The following is a 17746-nucleotide window of genomic DNA, read 5'->3' on the forward strand; positions in this document are numbered from 1 at the left end:
ATGATTCTGTTAAAGCTCTTCAGATGATTCTGAAACAAAGTAAGTTTGCTCCCACATGAAGACAAAAGTTTTGCAAAGGCATAAAGGGCTAACAAAATACAAGACAGTAAGAGATCTACCGGTTGGTAGTTTGCTTCGTCTGAACTGCGGAATGATTCTCTTAGAAGTTAAAATCCCATACACATTATTTCTTCATTGATATAACCACCCGATCTCTGAGAATGGAAACCCCCTTGAGACTGAATGTAGAACAGACACTTCTGTGCTGCACAAGGACCATCTTGCATCTTGCACTAAAATAATTAACAGGGAGATGTTCTCCTAAAAAACAGGGAGCTAATATCCCAGCGGGTCATATGCTTGAAGTTATTTTCAGCAGAGAATAAAGGTGAGCCAATTCCTCTTTCATTTGGTTTCCCTCTGTCGCTGGCGTGGGCCTTTATATTCCTCGCCTCAGTCAGAAATCCACAAATCAGGGACTGAACTTGACGTTCTTAACATTAGAGCTTAACCAACAGAGCTAAATGGCCAAAACTGATCTATCATAGCTTAAAATAAAAAGCAGTTCACCTGACAGAATGCCAGCGTATCTATCAATGTATCCAGAAGCTAAAAAGTATAACTTGCTGCTGTTCATCGCCTAAATATATAAGGAGGAAACTGAACAGGAAGTGGCCTCCAAACAATAACTTCAATATTTTATGAAGCCCTGAGATATTTATCAAAGCATAAAATTAAAATATAACTTCTTGAATTATTAAACGGAAAGGAACATGACAAAAAATTGTTGCTCATTTGAGAGAAAAGAAAACAACATGCAGCTTATTAAATTTAATTGCTGCTGGAAGAATTTGAATAAGAAATGAACTGCGTCTATTAGCTTCAAGTTATTCATTTGGTTTTCAAGGTCACCTGCAAGAAATAGGAAAGTCTGAAGCTTCAGCAAAGGCAAGGGCGATAGGGCTTTACCTGTCATGGCCTGCTGGTCATCCACCGTTAACTTTAAACTTTTTCCTCGGCGAACCACACGCACTGTGTGCCATTCGTTATCATTGAGGTTATAGCCAGCAAAAAGGGTCTCGGGACCTTTGCCTGTAGAATATGCCAAACAGTCATTATGGACACTCAGAATCAGTCGAGCAAATGAACCTCACAGAGAGTGAGAGAAAGAGACAAAGAAACGGGGGAAGCAAGGGAGAGGGAGGAGAGAGAAAGGAATGAAAGAAAGAGGAGAGAAAAAGACAGAGGGAGGAGAGACTGGCTGGATCAATTCTCAAGCCCATTAGAGTCACAGCAAGCAAGGAAAATTACCAGTTAATATATATTCAGGTGTAACAGTTTAAGAAGAATCGTTAACATTATGCATCAATCAAAGACAAACAAATGCACCTGTTGTCATAAATAGGCACACTCAACACAGCAATGCTCCCAAATTTGCACAAACTTTTCCCTCTCTCAGAAATTTTCTTGTTTTGCACTATCTCTTTTTTCCTTTTTTTTTTGGCTAATGAAGTAGATAGCAGTCATAAGACATCTTCTGACCTTGGGGAGAGATCTGACCCTAGGCCATTATCTAACAATTTTCAATGAATGGCACCTGGTTGATTAGGCCCTGGCAAGGAGGTTGCTCTGGGTATTAGATTGTGTGGTGACTGCTCTTTGCACTTATTATCATGTACCTTCAATATTCACCAGGCTTTTACATTTCTGGAATGTGTCTGAGAACTAGTGAAGGCCCAGAGAGTGGGTATAGGTAAAAGTACTGACTCTTAAGAAGTGAAGAAAGTCAAGAAAAACACTGTCCATAAAGGGCCAACTGTTGAGTGGGAGGGGAAAAAATGATTAAGCAGTGGTATCGGGAAGTGATTTCCAGCTAAGGACCAAAGGAAAAAGAGGCAGAAGTGTAAGCAACTGGAAAGCGAACCTATGTAAACTTGTGCAAGTTGAATTTAAGTTGGCTTAGGAGAAGGAAATGGCAACCCACTCCAGTGTTCTTGCCTAGAGAATCCCATGGACAAAGGAGCCTAGTGGGCTGCTGTCTATGGGGATGCACAGAATCGGACATGACTGAAACGACTTAGCCTGCATGCATGCATTGGAGAAGGAAATGGCAACCCACTCCAGTGTTCTTGCCTGGAGAATCCCAGGGACAGAGGAGCCTGGTGGGCTGCCGTCTATGGGGTCGCACAGAGTCGGGCACGACTGAAGCGACTTAGCAGCAGCAGCAGCGGCAGGACAGAGACTATATCAGAAAGTATCTGTTGACGTTATTGAAATGACAAATTAAACAAATGTCTCTCTTACACATAAAAACAAAGGTAGGGAAAAAAAGAACTTTTAATAGAACTGAAAATGTTTTATTAAAAATAAGCCTTGCTAATAATCTGATATTTTGATTCATTTTAAAAAATCATGAAGTTTTTAATGATACATCTTTTGGTGATGGATTCCCCCCCACCCTTTTTTTTAACGTACTGACATTTCTTGGTAAACTAAAATGACTAAAGACATGACATTTAATTATACGACTTTCAATTGATTCAGGATCAGGGTGGGGTTCACAATTTCTTCCACCAAATTCTACCAGACAATCTAGCCAATGTCCAAAGATCATAGGATGGTGTATGAAAATACCAAGAAGAAGGAGAGAGAAAAGAAAGAAAAATAAATTAGGGAACTAAGTACTAGAAGAAACCTAAGCAGTCTGTCCAACAAAAAATCACTGCTTTAATACTGCAGACTACTATACTGATTTCTCTCTTAGAATGTTATTGATGAAACAAGTTCTGTCTTCCTTGTTTGAGGTTTCTTTGAGGCTTAAACTGAGCCAGTGATATAAGTTAAATTTTGCAGGATGAATTGCCTCCTGTCTTGGGTTTCCCTGGTGGCTCAGATGGTAAAGAATTCACCTATAATGCAGGAGACCTGGGTTCAATTGCTGGGTCGGGAAGATCCCCTGGAGAAGGGAATGGCTACCCACTCCAGCATTCTGGCCTGGAGAATTCCATGGACAGAGGAGCCTGATGGGCTACAGTCCACGGGGTTGCAAAGAGTTGGACACAACTGAGCGACTAACACTTTCAATTTTAAACAGAACCATCATTAACATTAGTAAGCATTTCTTTTGTTTCTTTAGAGAAGTTAAATCGCATCTGGACACACAAATAAAAACTAGTTTAGATAGAAGAGTTTAGAGAGATTGATCATTAAATAACTAGAGGAAGCCTGTTCAACAGCTGCAGTTCAACAACTGCAAAAATGCTTTGAGACCAAATGTTGAAAGCAAGTCCCAGGATCAAAGGAACTCTTTCTAGTTTCAACAGTGAAGTGTTTAATAACTGCAGAATCTTAGCATCCTACTGGCAGCAAGGGCCATTCTGAGTTTTGATCTTTGAAAAGAGAATATATCATTTTTAAAGCTATTTTTATAGGGTAGATCTTATTTCTCTTAGAAATGTGTGCTTTTGAAGCAGTCTCACTCCCATTCTCTTAATTTAAGTGTTTTGTCAAGAAAAAGAAGCATAGGGGTGATATCATCATTATACCCCATTCTGGGCTTGATCTTGCGGTGAAATCATAAAGCTTTATCCATGAAACAATAATTTCCATAACAACAGGCACAAAATCCAATTAAAAATAACCCTTTGGTTCATGAAAATCTCTGTGGACCAACTTCAAGCTCCTTCCCTGCATTATTAAAAATGTGAAGAAATTGATTTTGGAAGAGGCTTTTTTTAAATGCACTTAATATTCTCAGTTTAAAACAATGTTATTTATGTGACATGAAGTGTCATGGAAAGTGAACTGGACAGGGAATTAAGGATTTCAGTTGCTGGTCCTTATTTGCTACTGAGAAGGAAGTTGGGTCCTGGTAAATGTTTGTTATGTACCAGGCACTTTATTAACTTATTTCATCTTTACCTTATTATCATTTTGCTGGCATGAAACCGAAGGCCTAGAAAGCTAAAACAACTCAGCCCAAGGTCACATAGCTAAAATGTGATAGACATGTCTTCTCTCCTAGGTCTGACCTAGGATAATTTATCCTCTGTTGAAATTTCGAATTTCAGAATCATTTGTCCCTACGGCAGAATTATAGTCATTCATACCATTAGTGATCTGAATTCCTTTTAAAATTTCTTTTTCCTTTTAGGATATCAAAACATATCTCATTGATTCTAACCTTTCTCCCAGCATCAATGTGTGAGCTAGGGAGGGAATAGTCACAAAACTGTGGCAGTGGTTAATTATTATTTTTAAATGGTGGAATTATTTTTTTTCCACCTGTAATCTCACATAAAGAATATAAAAATCACATAAAGGGGAAGTTGCTATTCTGTTAAAGAGGCAGGCCAACTTGTCCCCTAAGGCATCACCCAGAAGCCCTGGACTCTGGGGTTGAGGGGGAGGCGGCGGGGGGAGACACTCATTTCTTTCTTTAGGAAAATGATGAGCTTATTAGAAAACTCCAGCAAAGGCTTTTAAAAATCATTTGCAAGTAACTTTTTCTTTTCAAAGTTATATTAAGAAAAAAGATTTTTCACTGAATTAAAAAAAAACAATTTTTCTAGAACATCATTTATTACAGTACCAAGGTCCACAGTTATTCAAAGCTACTTTTTAGTCTACCTACATTATCAACTCTTTAACATGCATTTTCAATACTCTTTCTAACTGCAAAGTCCAAATTCATAAACTCTTTCCTGAAGATTTTATAAGCTATTTCCTCTTATATCATGTGAGTTATAGAACTGACTGCCTTTCCTTATCTCTTTCTATTCATCATAAAGTCAAGATTCAGGGTATATGCTTACTTTCAGCAACTTGATTCTTTCTTTTCTTAAAAAAACAAAAAAACTGAATATTGACCTTTCTCCCTAATTAATCATTTAAGTTATTTTTGCTAATCACTTTATATTCTATTTGAAAGTATTTTGTCATAAATCAATAATGAATTTATTTAATGAAGAAAAGAATAGCTTCACATGGATGTAGAAATAACTAATTCAACTCTCCCATTTTATAGATAGCTCCATGGGAGGTTAGTTGACATGTATGTATACAACATCACTGATCATTTCAGATATTATTGCAAATGTATTTTAAATTTATTTTAATATTTGTTTCATATTATTTCATGAATATTTCAAATTTACTTCATATTCAAGATGTATATAATAGCAATTTTGGATACTTTTTGTAAGAAAGCTTTCTGTGCAAATGTCCTGTGAAGTATATTCATTAGGTTTTTTTTTTTAATGTAGGGGGGAAAATAACATTAAAGGACAATAGTGAAGATTAAAACAAAGCTAAGAAGTCTAGGAAGCAATGTGATTAAGGATGTCTAGTAGACTATAATGACAGCTGTCCCTAGAGTTGAAAGTTAGATGTAGCTTGAGAAAATCAAACCCAGACCTACTATATTTTGATTTTTGATACTGGATGCTTGAGACTGGTGCATTGGGACGACCCAGAGGGATGGTATGGGGAGCGAGGAGGGAGGAGGGTTCAGGATGGGGAACACATGTATACCTGTGGCGGATTCATTTTGATATATGGCAAAACCAATACAATATTGTAAAGTTAAAAAATAAAATAAAATAAAATAAAAAGTCAAAGAAACAGATCAAAAAAAAAAAAAAAAGAATTAGTGAAATGGGGGGGAGATATAATAGTCTAACTCAAGGAACAAACTAATAGCTTAAAACACAAAAAGAAGATAAAGGTAGTTGGTCATTATTTACAACAGAAGATGCACAATAAAAATAAAACCTCTTTTGGAAAAAAAAAAGTTCCAGACTTGAGGGCTGCAAAGGTTAGACTCATTGCATACCCTTTAGGTAGCTATTTCCTTCCACTGGTATTTTTTAAAGATGCTAACTACATAAATGGATCATCCATATGAGGTACCCATTTCTCACTATAGTTCACACTAGTTGGTTCTAGATTTCCTTTTTGTTGCCTTAAACAGTAAATGTAAGTGATTTCCATATGTAACAACCTAGAAATTTGAGAAGCTAATCTGTTTTATCAATTAAGCTATTTAAATATGGGGATTTGAATAAGTATTTCTGCAAAGCCACAACCCAGCAAACTGCATAGATGATGGGCAGGTAGGAATTCATTTAGTTTGCCTTCTAGAAATGATCTATCTTCATTTTATTAAGAATAGGTTGTGCCTTTTCAGCCACAGCTATGTGGGCTAAAAATGGCATCACATGAAAGTGGGGTTTCTAGAGTACTTCTATAAACAATAACAAAAAAATTCACATTGCCTTAGGGATATAAATTGGTTCTATCTTTATACATAACTCTTTTTTTAGATCATTAAATTGCCTATAGCACCCAGCAATTGAATTAGAAGTTATTACAGCACCATACATCTTAGAATTATGAAATTTTGAAACTGAATGATCCGTGTTATGGAGAAGGCAATGGCATCCCACCCCAGTACTCTTGCCTGGAAAATCCCATGTACGGAGGAGCCTGGTAGGCTGCAGTCCATGGGGTTGCTAAGAGTCGGACACGACTGAGCGACTTCACTGTCATGCATTGGAGAAGGAAATGGAAACCCACTCCAGTATTTTTGCCTGGAGAATCCCAGGGATGGGGGAGCCTGGTGGGCTGCCGTCTATGGGGTCACACATATTTGGACATGCTGAAGCAACTTAGCAGCAGCAGCAGCAGATCCATGTTATATCTGCTGTTTATCTAGTCTCATTTAACTAGTCTTATTCATTCTGGATTATGTGGTTCCCATGTGCTTGTGCTTAGTCACTCAGTCATGTTCAACTCTGCCTATCCATTCTTCAGTGGATCTTCCTGACCCAGGAATCAAACCCAGGTCTCCTGCATTGCAGGTGGATTCTTTACCAGCTGAGCTAGCCTACTAATTTAGTTTAAAAATTATTTTGTGCCAAACACTGATCTCAGCATTGGGAATGTCCCAAGTTAGATTTTCAAGGAGCTTTCTATAGCTTACATTCTAGTAGATCTAATAGGGATCAAAATACTTCTGGCAATGGACCAAATGAAGCTCTGGGAGTTGGTGATGGACAGGGAAGTCTGGCGTGCTGCAGTTCATGGGGTTGCAAAGAGTTGGACATGACTGAGCGACTGAACTAAATTGAATGGACCAAATAGTAAATATATTCCACTTTGCCAAATTTGGTTGTCATTGCAATTACTTAACATTGCTATTGTAGTGCAAAAGCAGCCATAGACTATACGTAAACAAATGGATATGGCTTTGTTTCAATAATTATTTGTTTAAACAGTAGGCCAGCTTAGTTCTCAGGTCTTTGTACGAGACACATAAATAAACAGACAAATTCCCTTTTCTTCTGCATCTTCACATTGAATATTAAAGATGTAAGCAATGGAAAAATAGTCATGAGTTTGAGTCCAGAGACCGGAGTTTTAGATTGACTGTGGCCATTAACTCCAACATAACATTAATTATTGGAGAAAGAAATCACAACCCACTCTGGTGTTCATAACTGGAAAATCCCACGGACAGAGGAGCCTGGTAGGCTACAGGCCATGTGGTCGCCAAAGAGTCAGACACAACTTACCAACTAAACAACAACCTTAATTATTCTAACTTTGTCTAATGCTCCCACAGCTCTTGGTCTGAGTTTTCTTATCAGTAAAACAATGACAATAACAAAAACTAAGAACAATTTTAAAAGGCTGTAAATGGCATAAACCAACTGCAAAGTCCTTCTACTTCTAAAATGTAATTACCTTTCCTGTTCTACAAATTCAGAATAGCAACTTTCATTAAATGCATGACATTTGTGTATGTGTATAAAATTAGGTGTCTATGTATATCAAAATTTCCAGGTATTAAGCTTTATTTGGCAGTTGACTTTGAGGACTATTGCCTCCAGTGGGAGGCAGGACCCAGTGGGAAGCTGGAAATAAGCCTTGTCATTGTGACAATAATAGGAAGAGAGAAAAGGCAGGAGAAACAGAAGCAGGAGCCACCGCTGCTGGGTGCCTGAGTCATGGCTCCTGGCAACAGCACTTACACCTGGAAGTGACAGGAGGATGTGTTTCTCAGGTTGTAATTATGACACCTTCAGCCTGCTATTCGACTTTGCCATTAGTTTCTGGTTTTAAAATAATTACTTTAAAAAATAATCAGATTGCTCCTTGAAGAACCAACAGAAATGAAAGAAGAGTCATTCTTATTAAATGTTTCTGTTTTATCTTTCTCAATTTTTATACTGGGCTGGGAGCAGAATTTTTTGTTTTTATTTCCACATGAATCAGTTAGGAAAGCTGATTAAAATTAGAAACATATAAATGGCACTGTCAGATTAAGATTTTTTTTTTTTTTTTGCAATATACTAGCCTTACAAGAGGAAGGACCAATTAAATGATTTCTGAGCCTAGTAAAGACATGCAACTCTTGTTCAAAATGTAGTATTTCAGAACAGTGATAGCTAAGTATTTACCCACAAACAGGCCCTTCTAAACACAGAGCCCTGCGTAACTGCACAAATTGCATGCTGTTTGAGCCACCCCTAAAGAGGAGTTGAAGTTTTGTGCTTATTTATTTTTAAAGTTTTCTTTTAGTTAGCTCTACATTCAGGAATATGCAGACAAGACTGCATTTATCAACGTAAGAGGTGAGTTACATCACCCTCCCCAGTTTGTGAGCCCTTAATGGCAAAGCCTCTGGGGTATCAGAAAGGCTGTCTGTCTCAGAGCTGTCTTGTTGGCCAGGTCTGGTGCCAGTCATGACCTGGATAGACCAATCATCCACACAGCTGTAAGGCTGATGTACCAGCCCAGTCACCTAACTCTTCCTCTTCTCTAATCCTCCTCAAGTTCTCCTCAATTTAGCTGATCCTTGAGAACTATTGAGAATGTTTTTATATTGTCGTTTACTGTATAGGAAAAGAGACATTTATAGACTCCTAAGGACAGATACATTTCTTTATACTAAAACTATTACAAATATTCCTCCCTAACTAAAAAGTGTGCTCTGTGTGTGTGCTGTGCTGTGCTAAGACACTTCAGTCGAGTCTGATTCTTTGTGACTCTATGGACTGTAGCCGACAGGCTCCTCTGTCCGTGGGATTCTCCAAGCAAGAATTCTGGAGTGAGTTACCACGCCCTCCTCCACCAGGGGATCTCCTGATCCGGGGATCAAACGGGTGGGCGTCTCTGATATCTCCTGCATTGGCAGGTGAGTTCTCTACCACTGGTGCCACCTGGGAAGCCCAACTAAAAAGTACTTTGAGCAAATAAAATAAAATTAGACATTAAACTTGGTTCAAAAATGAACAGTAACAACAGAAGAAAGGCATTTTGTAAACTTTAAAAAACCACTGGAGAAATGAAGTAGTCCCACACTAATCAATTTCACTGTATTTACTTTGGGTAGATTGCTATTTAAGTCTTTTCTTTCTTTTAAACTTTCTACAATGTGTATATTTTGGTCTGGTGCATGTGTTTTAGATTCACAGATCCTCTGAACTTTTATCCTAGTTCCATGAGTTACTAGCTATGCGATCCTGGTAAATTATATAAATTCTCTGTGTCTCAGGATTCTTATCTCTAAAATAAGCTAACAATAGAGCCATTTTACAGTATAAATTTAAGGCATTTTAATTATTTAAAACAATGCCTAGTGCATGGAACACCTTCGTTTTTAATGATAATAATATCATCAGTATCATATTGTCACTATTGTTATTCTCCCTGCGTTGTTGTTGTTGAGTCACTAAGTCATGTCAACTCTTTGTGACCCCATGTGGACTGTAGCCCACCAGGCTCCCCTGTCCATTGGATTTTCCAGGCAAGAATACTGGAGAGGGTTGCCATTTCCTTATCCAGGGCATCTTCCCAACCTAGAGATCAAACCCACGTCTCCTGCAGTGGCAGGCAGATTCTTTACCACTGAGCCACCTGGGCTTAGAACTTCAGGAAAAATACCCTAGGTCCTATTGTTCAGTGCCTTGAATATAAAAAGCCATGCTTAATTATTTATTGAATGAATAAATCTGTTTAGATTTTGTGAACTTTTTTTTATGGTGGATTAAATACCTCTTGATATTGAATTAAGCCAAACAGTTAATGAAAAGTAACTCCATTGACTTTTAACACCAATCTTCACTCAGAAGTGTCAAAAATAGAAAGTTTCATCCCCTTGTTTCCACATTTGGCAGCATGGAATCTGATAAGTCCAAGAACTGGAAAACTTGGGCTACTCAGTTATCTGGCTAATTATTTAGACAGCTTTTTTGCTTAGTTCCCTTGAAAATAAATTTAATGATGTGTACAGTCTAGGACAGCAAAATATCCTGAGGCCGGTAGTCAGTAACTTCCAAATACAGAGAGAGTAGTTGGCTTAGGAATGGGGGATTCAAGGCTTGATGAGTATTTAATTATAAGAAAACACAGACCTTGTGTGCAAAGAGGTCTGACCTTGGAGAGCTACTGGAAATACCGTATGGAGACTCCTCTGCCATTTTCCTAACTCATATCAACCCTATTCTATCATCTACAAAATAAACTTTACTATATATAGCTGCCTCCCCTCTTGTTTCATATCTGGCTAGATATCTTAGCTCTAAGCAAATAAATAGACAAGGTTTATAAGAAACATTTAGCCTTTACACACAACTTTGACATTGATTGTACCCATTTATGACAGATCAGGATAAATATCTCTGATGTAAATCATTTTCAATGTAAAAAAACATACATTTTAAGAAATACAATTTACCTTTTAAGAATATAACTACAACACAGTAAAAAATGAACACAAATCATATATTATTAAAATAATGTTTTAAAAGAGCTCTTTTAAAATCTAATCTAGCTCAAGTGACTGGTTGAGGAAGAAGCATAATAAAATAAACCTACTATAATGAAAGGAAAAATCTGGACTGTGACTTTATTTTAAGAAAAAAAGGCCATTTCCAAGAAAAGCTTATCACATTATAGGATAGTCTGCATGTATAAAATTAAGTACTAAACAGTTAATATGATTTTAAGTAAGCATTTTAAACTGAAAATATACTGAGCCTTGGTGTAACATGAGAAGAAAAGGATTATATTGATTTATATTGACAGAAATTTAAACAAGTATTATGCAATTCCTATACAATGCCAAACTATCTAAATGAAAACAAAAATGAAAAAGCATACACATATTGAGCATTTTGAAATTTATAAATATTCAATTTGACATCTCATAAACAAAGCCATGAATTGCAATGACAAATGCAAAGATGCTAAAATTAAATAATTTCTCATCCAAATACAGCACTGTTGCAGAATTTATTTTTATAAGAAGATCAAGAAGAATGTACATTTCTGAAAAATTAAAGGAATAATTTAATACTATAATATTATTACTAATACTAATATTATAGTACTATTAACACTATAAGTGTATTTGAATATCATTAAATGTGAGACTGACTTAACAAAATTTTGCTGTCACTCAATACTTTGGGGGTATTCTTGTAAAAACCTTCTCCCAGAATAAGAAGCACATTAGGAAAAAATCAAAATAAAAAGCTAAGTTTCTGTCTTTAAGTTTTTGTTCCTTTTCATTTCACTAGGAAATCACAACAATGCTTGAAAATCTAGCTTTCACTATTTGTGGTAAACATTACAATATCTATTTTTTTAAAAAGCAAATGCATTCTCAGAAATATGATAAAGGATAATATGTCTTTAGGATTTTTGAACTATAGAGTCTCATTTGTTTTGATCCTTTTTTTCTTTTTTTCCTCAGTGAATGCCCCAAAGAAAGCTATGAACAAATAATACATGATAATTCATTCATCTATCATGTAAAAATGAGAATGATAATATAAATTGTTTTCAAAGTATTAATATGATTTCCTGAATTCTCTATTTTGAATTTTATTATTGCAATAACAAATAGAACTAAATTTAATTTTTCTTTTATTGTACTGATAATTAGCCTATTTGTCCGGCTAACTTTTAGTCACTAATTTGAGTGCTATGATTCTATTTGACCATTTATTTTAGTAATTGGTAAAATACTGGATTACTCCTTTGTTTGAAGTTGGGACAAAGTCTTCTGAAGTGAACGACACGCCTTACTAAACAGGAGCTATTCTAAGATGGTGCTTGCCCACCTATAGCAATGGCTATTAGCAATTAAATCTTATACCAGATTAATTTGGTTAATCTCAGGAAAGAGCGTTTGGAGGTTCCCTAAAGCTGGTCAGCCAGCTGCTAGAAGAAATGTTATATTTGTATGCTTGCTCCTTGTCAGTCTTGCTACACTAAGATTACTTTAGTTAGGTTTTCATTTGAGTGAGTTAGTGTCACTGATAATAACTTATACCAGTGCAAAGTATCTTTTCATTTACAGTTATTCCAATCTAGTTTGTTTTTCAAGATCGTTCTAACAGATGCTTCTGATCAGTGTTCATATGATTGCTTTGAGGTCTCTGATGAATCATGATAGAATTTATTTTTGTACATGTATGTTTTCTCCCTATTTTATTGTTCTTCAGTTGGCTCAGTGACCTCGATCTGCTTCATATTACTTCAGTATAAAATCTCAAATAAGCAATGGATCAGATTTTTCAGTGCTGCATGCTATATTTACAAACTGGACATATTGATATTTTTTTCAGTATATTGTTAAAGTAAAAAAAAAAAACTGTTGCAAAACATTTGCACACCATGACCCTATATTTTTAAAGAAACACATATAACATATTTATTTCAATAGTATCATGCATAAAATATTTCAAGTCTTATATTTAGACTGACCTCCTGGGAAGGGTGATGGGAGGGTGAAGAATACTCACAACTGTATGAATGATGCATTCAAAGAACAATCCAATACTAAGTACAATGAAAGTAACAGTAATTGAAATGTTCTTAGAATTTCTTACTTTACCTTTGGGAAATGGTTTTCATAATGTACTTCTTACCCATCTTGCTCTTTGTTCCCATTGGTCACAAGTAAGAGAAATGGATAAGATCTCTGAGCAACCTGAACATTTCAATCTCCAACTTTTTTATGGTTCCATGCATTTCCCCCTGATTTAAAGAGCCTTGCTCACTTGACTTACGTACCATTTGTCAGTAATGTGTTGAAGAAATTATAATCCTTAAGGGTATTTCATGGTTAAAGTCAAAACACTGTTAATCAGACAGCCTGAAGAAGAGATGCTTGTGGGGAAAGCCCACTGCTCCTACATTACCCTGGATGTGCGTATCTGAGTCTGTGGCCCCCTTCTCTGTGGACACTACATTGGATCACCAGTGGGCATCTTCCCCCAAAGTTAAAGTCTGGTCAGTGGCTTATGAGGTGACATGACTTGAAAGCTCTGCTCAACAGAGCAAGGATAAGTAATGAATCCACTAGATTCTCTTTCTAGGGGAGTTTGAATACATAGCATACATTTAGTCAACAGTTTAAGGAGCAGCAAAACAAAACAAAACAAAACAAAACAAAAACATGCACAGGAGGAGGCAGTAGACAAATAACCATGATCCAGGAGACACCATGGTAAGCAGAAGACACAAAAAAGTAGAAGCTATGACCAAGCAGAAGCAAGTGAGTAGAGAAGAGAGGAAACCAAACAAAGCTCAGCTTGAAGGCTTATATTAATCATGTCTGATATATGGTTAAGTCGACAAAACGTCTTTTAAATTATGCATCCACTTTAGCAGTTAGCAGATACATAATTTCTATCTAGCGACTAAACGAGGAACTGAAATCCATGGTTATATTATTTGTTTCCATATTTTCTGATAGGTAAGTAACTGATGAAGTGTAAATTGTTAATGGCTTTGAGAAAGATTAGGAAGGCAAAACTTCTTGAAAAATTGCAATATATTTGTTAAATTGCAATATATTCATATATAAAATATTAATATATTCTACAAGTCTACACTTGTACAATGAGTTATTTGTGTGGCACTATGTATCATCATTGAACACTAAGGCTGTCCTAAGGATTAGAGGCTATTTTAAACAGAAGTTTTGAGCACTTTTTAGTCTTTCTGAGCCTTTAGGATTAACTGTCTATGAACCTGAATTATAGAGGCACATAAGTACAAAAGTATGCTCCAAATATAAACAAATAAAAAATTATTGTTTTCTTTAAAATAAATGAACTTCTAATCATATATCTCACAATGAGACTGGCTAGATTAAAAAAAAAAAACAAACCTTAATAGTAGCTGCTGCTGCTGTTGCTGCTAAGTCGCTTCAGTCGTGTCCGACTCTTCGAGACCCCATAGACGGCAGCCCACCAGGCTCCCCCGTCCCTGGGATTCTCCAGGCAAGAACACTGGAGTGGGTTGCCATTTCCTTCTCCAATGCATGAAAGTGAAAAGTGAAAGTGAAGTCACTCAGTCGTGTCCGACTCTAGCGACTCCACGGACTGCAGCCTACCAGGTCCCTCTGTCCATGGGATTTTCTAGGCAAAAGTACTGGAGTGGGGTGCCATTCAATGTCTAATTCATATTTTCATCTTCAATTTTTTGGATCAATGATAGCTTGTTAAAATGCTACCTCCCTATCAAAAAACAAACAAAAACAATGCCAAACTCTAACCTATGAAGGAAATGGCAAATGTTTTAGAAATCAACTCTCTAATAGCACAATAGGAACCTGTGATCAACAAATTGTGGTCTCACAATTTGTGACATTTTGTGGTAGAAAAGAAAATTTCCTTTTCCCAGAAGCCAAGGGAAATATCAAGTTCAGAATTTTTCTTCTGAAACATTATAGGCTTTTCTGACAATTTCTACTGTGGCCATAGTTACAATGGTAACTTTCAACAATGAAAGAGAATTTGATGAATTTGGTTAACACAAATCTGGAATTCTGCATTTCTTTGAGCACAGCCATTTGCCATCGTAATAAGGAGATGTTCAACTGACTAAATTAATAACTGAGACTGATTTCATATGAATTCTTAACCTGCACCAAAACAGCAATCTTTTAAAACACTGAAGCATTTTATATTTGCATGTAAGCAATAAGCCAATTAACTGTTCACTAAAATAGACCCAAGTCTTCTACTTACCAAGCTTTCATACGATGATTTTGCACAATCTATGTAGTCATTAAATGTGCATTCTTTATGATTCTCTTAATATTAAGAGTGGGTAATTCAAATGGGCTTTCCTTAAATTTTATTCCAATTTTGATATTTTTCTAAAGACACTGCCTACACAATGGGCCTTAAGAAAAAGACTCAGCTTTTGCTTCTTTATTTGTTTTTCATCAGAAATCTATGGTCTCTTTATTTTATATGTAAATTCTCTTATATTTTTGTTGAAAATCATTCATAAACATTCTTTTCCTTTCCTTCATATATACTTTAAGCTTTAAAAATGACAGCAATGAAAAACAAACCAAAAAAACTGCCCTTTTCTGTATGTATATATTTATCTTCCTTTATTCCTTGAGATGGAGAAGACAATGGCACCCCACTCCAGTACTCTTGCCTGGAGAATCCCATGGATGGAGGAGCCTGGTAGGCTGCAGTCCATGAGGTCTCTGGGAGTCGGACACGACTGAGCAACTTCACTTTCACTTTTATGCATTGGAGAAGGAAATGGCAACCCACTCCAGTGTTCTTGCCTGGAGAATCCCAGGGATGGCGGAGCCTGGTGGGCTGCCGTCTATGGGGTCGCACAGAGTTGGACATGACTGAAGTGACGTAGCATTCCTTGAGCAGCTCCTATCCTAGGTGGATGGACAGCACCAATCAGTGAGAAGCAGTGATTGACGGAACTCTTGAAATCAAGGATGGTTGTGTGGAGGCAGAGACAGAGGCTCCTTTTGCAGTTCTCTGCTCTTCAGGCACCAGGCAGCTGCTCTGAACTGAATATTTGTTTCATGTTAACAAGAGTCAGCCTCATGAAATTCCCTCATATCTTTTTAAGTAGTCTGCCAAGTGGCAGCCTGATCAAAGCAATCTAATATGGCTTAAGTGCCACTGGTTGACATTTTGCATTCTTTTATTGCTTTCCATTTTTATCTACATAAAAAAAATTAGGATAACTAATATCCAGTTGATCTTTTCATTCTGGTAATAAAATGATAATACAAAGATCTTATTATCCACTCTGGGCATCCATCACAGTACATTTTCCAATAACATATTACTCAGAGCGTTTCTTCACTATACCCAAGTCTTGGCCTTAGATTTTCTTTCTTTGCAATCCTTAGACAATGAACTGCCAAAAAAGAAGCTGAACTTCAACCCTTGACACTCTGCCCACATTAACACCATCTCCAATTTTATTATCTCTGTGTCTTAAATAAATCATTTTCTGTAAGAAGCCAAACAAAGTTGGAAGTTCTGCCTACTGGGATATTTTTTTTCACCCCATAGAGCTTTTTATTTTTGTAAGAAAACAAGAAGAAGGAGAACAAGAGAAAACAACATTGGAAATGGAAAAGTAAGATGAGTAAATCTTGGTAGGAAGAAAGAGCAGGTGGGCAGAAGAGATCCATGTATAAGGATTAAATAAACAATAATAAATAAACAAGCAAAATAAACATCAAAGACCATGGTTTTATTAAAATGCATGTTTATGTGAATTCAGAGGTGGCTACAAACCTTCCTGTGGGCAAGAAGGATATTCCATAATTATGTCGTTGACTTGACAAGACAAAAAAAAAAGGGAAAGACAACACTAACAAAAACAAAAATCACAAAATCCTCCTTGCATCTGCTACATATTTAAAGTAGTTATTTATATGACAACTAGGACTCACTTATAGTTGATAGGAGCAAGTTTAGTTTTCAAATTTTCAATATATTTAAACCTTCAAAGATTATAACAGTAACAACTTGTAAGGTTACTAAAAGAAGAGAAAAAAAAAAACTGAGACTATTAAAACATGCAGTATACCACTACAGATCCCAAATTATCAGAAAAAAAAAAAAAAAGAAACACATAGCCTAATGACTTTGGATATATTGATAATTGGGCAGCAAATTTGAAAATGAGACTCTCTTGGTCACTCTATCTCAAGCTACATACTTTGGCAGACAAAGAAAATGCAGGATAAAACCAATGTCATTTCTATTATAATAATACTACAAACTCTACTAATAATACATTTGAGAAAATTTCACAGGGAGTAGAAATTTTCTTTTGTACTCTTTACACTTTTTAAAACACTTAGGTCAATTAACACTATGGGCTAGGGAAGAGACCCTCATACACTCACTTTTCATGCAAATAATTAATGTGTTAGTCACAAAGCACTATTCTGTCTGACTTGGCCTCTTTTAGTAACAACTTAGTATTAGTGTATATCTCTATAGTATATAACTATGTTTGTAAAATCATCTATAACCAGACCTTTTTTCATTAATCAAATAATTGTTCTTTACGTTAAAAGAATGTGACTTTACAGTCCTTTCCCATCTACCTTTATTGAAGTAAGTTTCACTGTCCAGGGAAGACATTATCTGCAGTAAAAGATGGTGGTTCTTTTAGCAACTTCCATATAAAATTATTTTATGATGGTAGATTGTGGTTCTCCATATTGGAATTGACTGAGGAGACAAGAATAATCTGACTATCCTGGATAGATGAGAATGGAGGGCTGTAGATATAATACACTTCTGTGTTTGCCTTCCCTTCCATAAATTTTCAAATACTGACCTAATCTAATACCAAGCTGTAGATAACAAATATATCTTAGCAATGAAATAAGCTGATGGACATCAAAGAACTGAGTCTGGTCTGGGATTGTGTG

The 17746-nt window shown here is 36.1% G+C and overlaps 1 protein-coding gene across 17 annotated transcripts in view; it reads right to left on the reverse strand.

Annotated features, from left to right (window-relative positions):
- The window catches only part of NRXN1 (neurexin 1), a 1221129-nt gene that overhangs the window by 630606 nt on the left and 572777 nt on the right, over positions 1–17746 (reverse strand). For all 17 annotated transcript variants that reach the window (XM_061432330.1, XM_061432331.1, XM_061432328.1 and 14 more), the window contains one exon: positions 970–1092. In XM_061432330.1, coding sequence (XP_061288314.1) covers positions 970–1092 — 123 coding nt within the window. The remainder of the gene's footprint in view (positions 1–969; positions 1093–17746) is intronic.

The sequence above is a fragment of the Bos javanicus genome, chromosome 11 (assembly GCF_032452875.1).
Source record: "Bos javanicus breed banteng chromosome 11, ARS-OSU_banteng_1.0, whole genome shotgun sequence".
Taxonomy (NCBI): domain Eukaryota; kingdom Metazoa; phylum Chordata; class Mammalia; order Artiodactyla; family Bovidae; genus Bos; species Bos javanicus.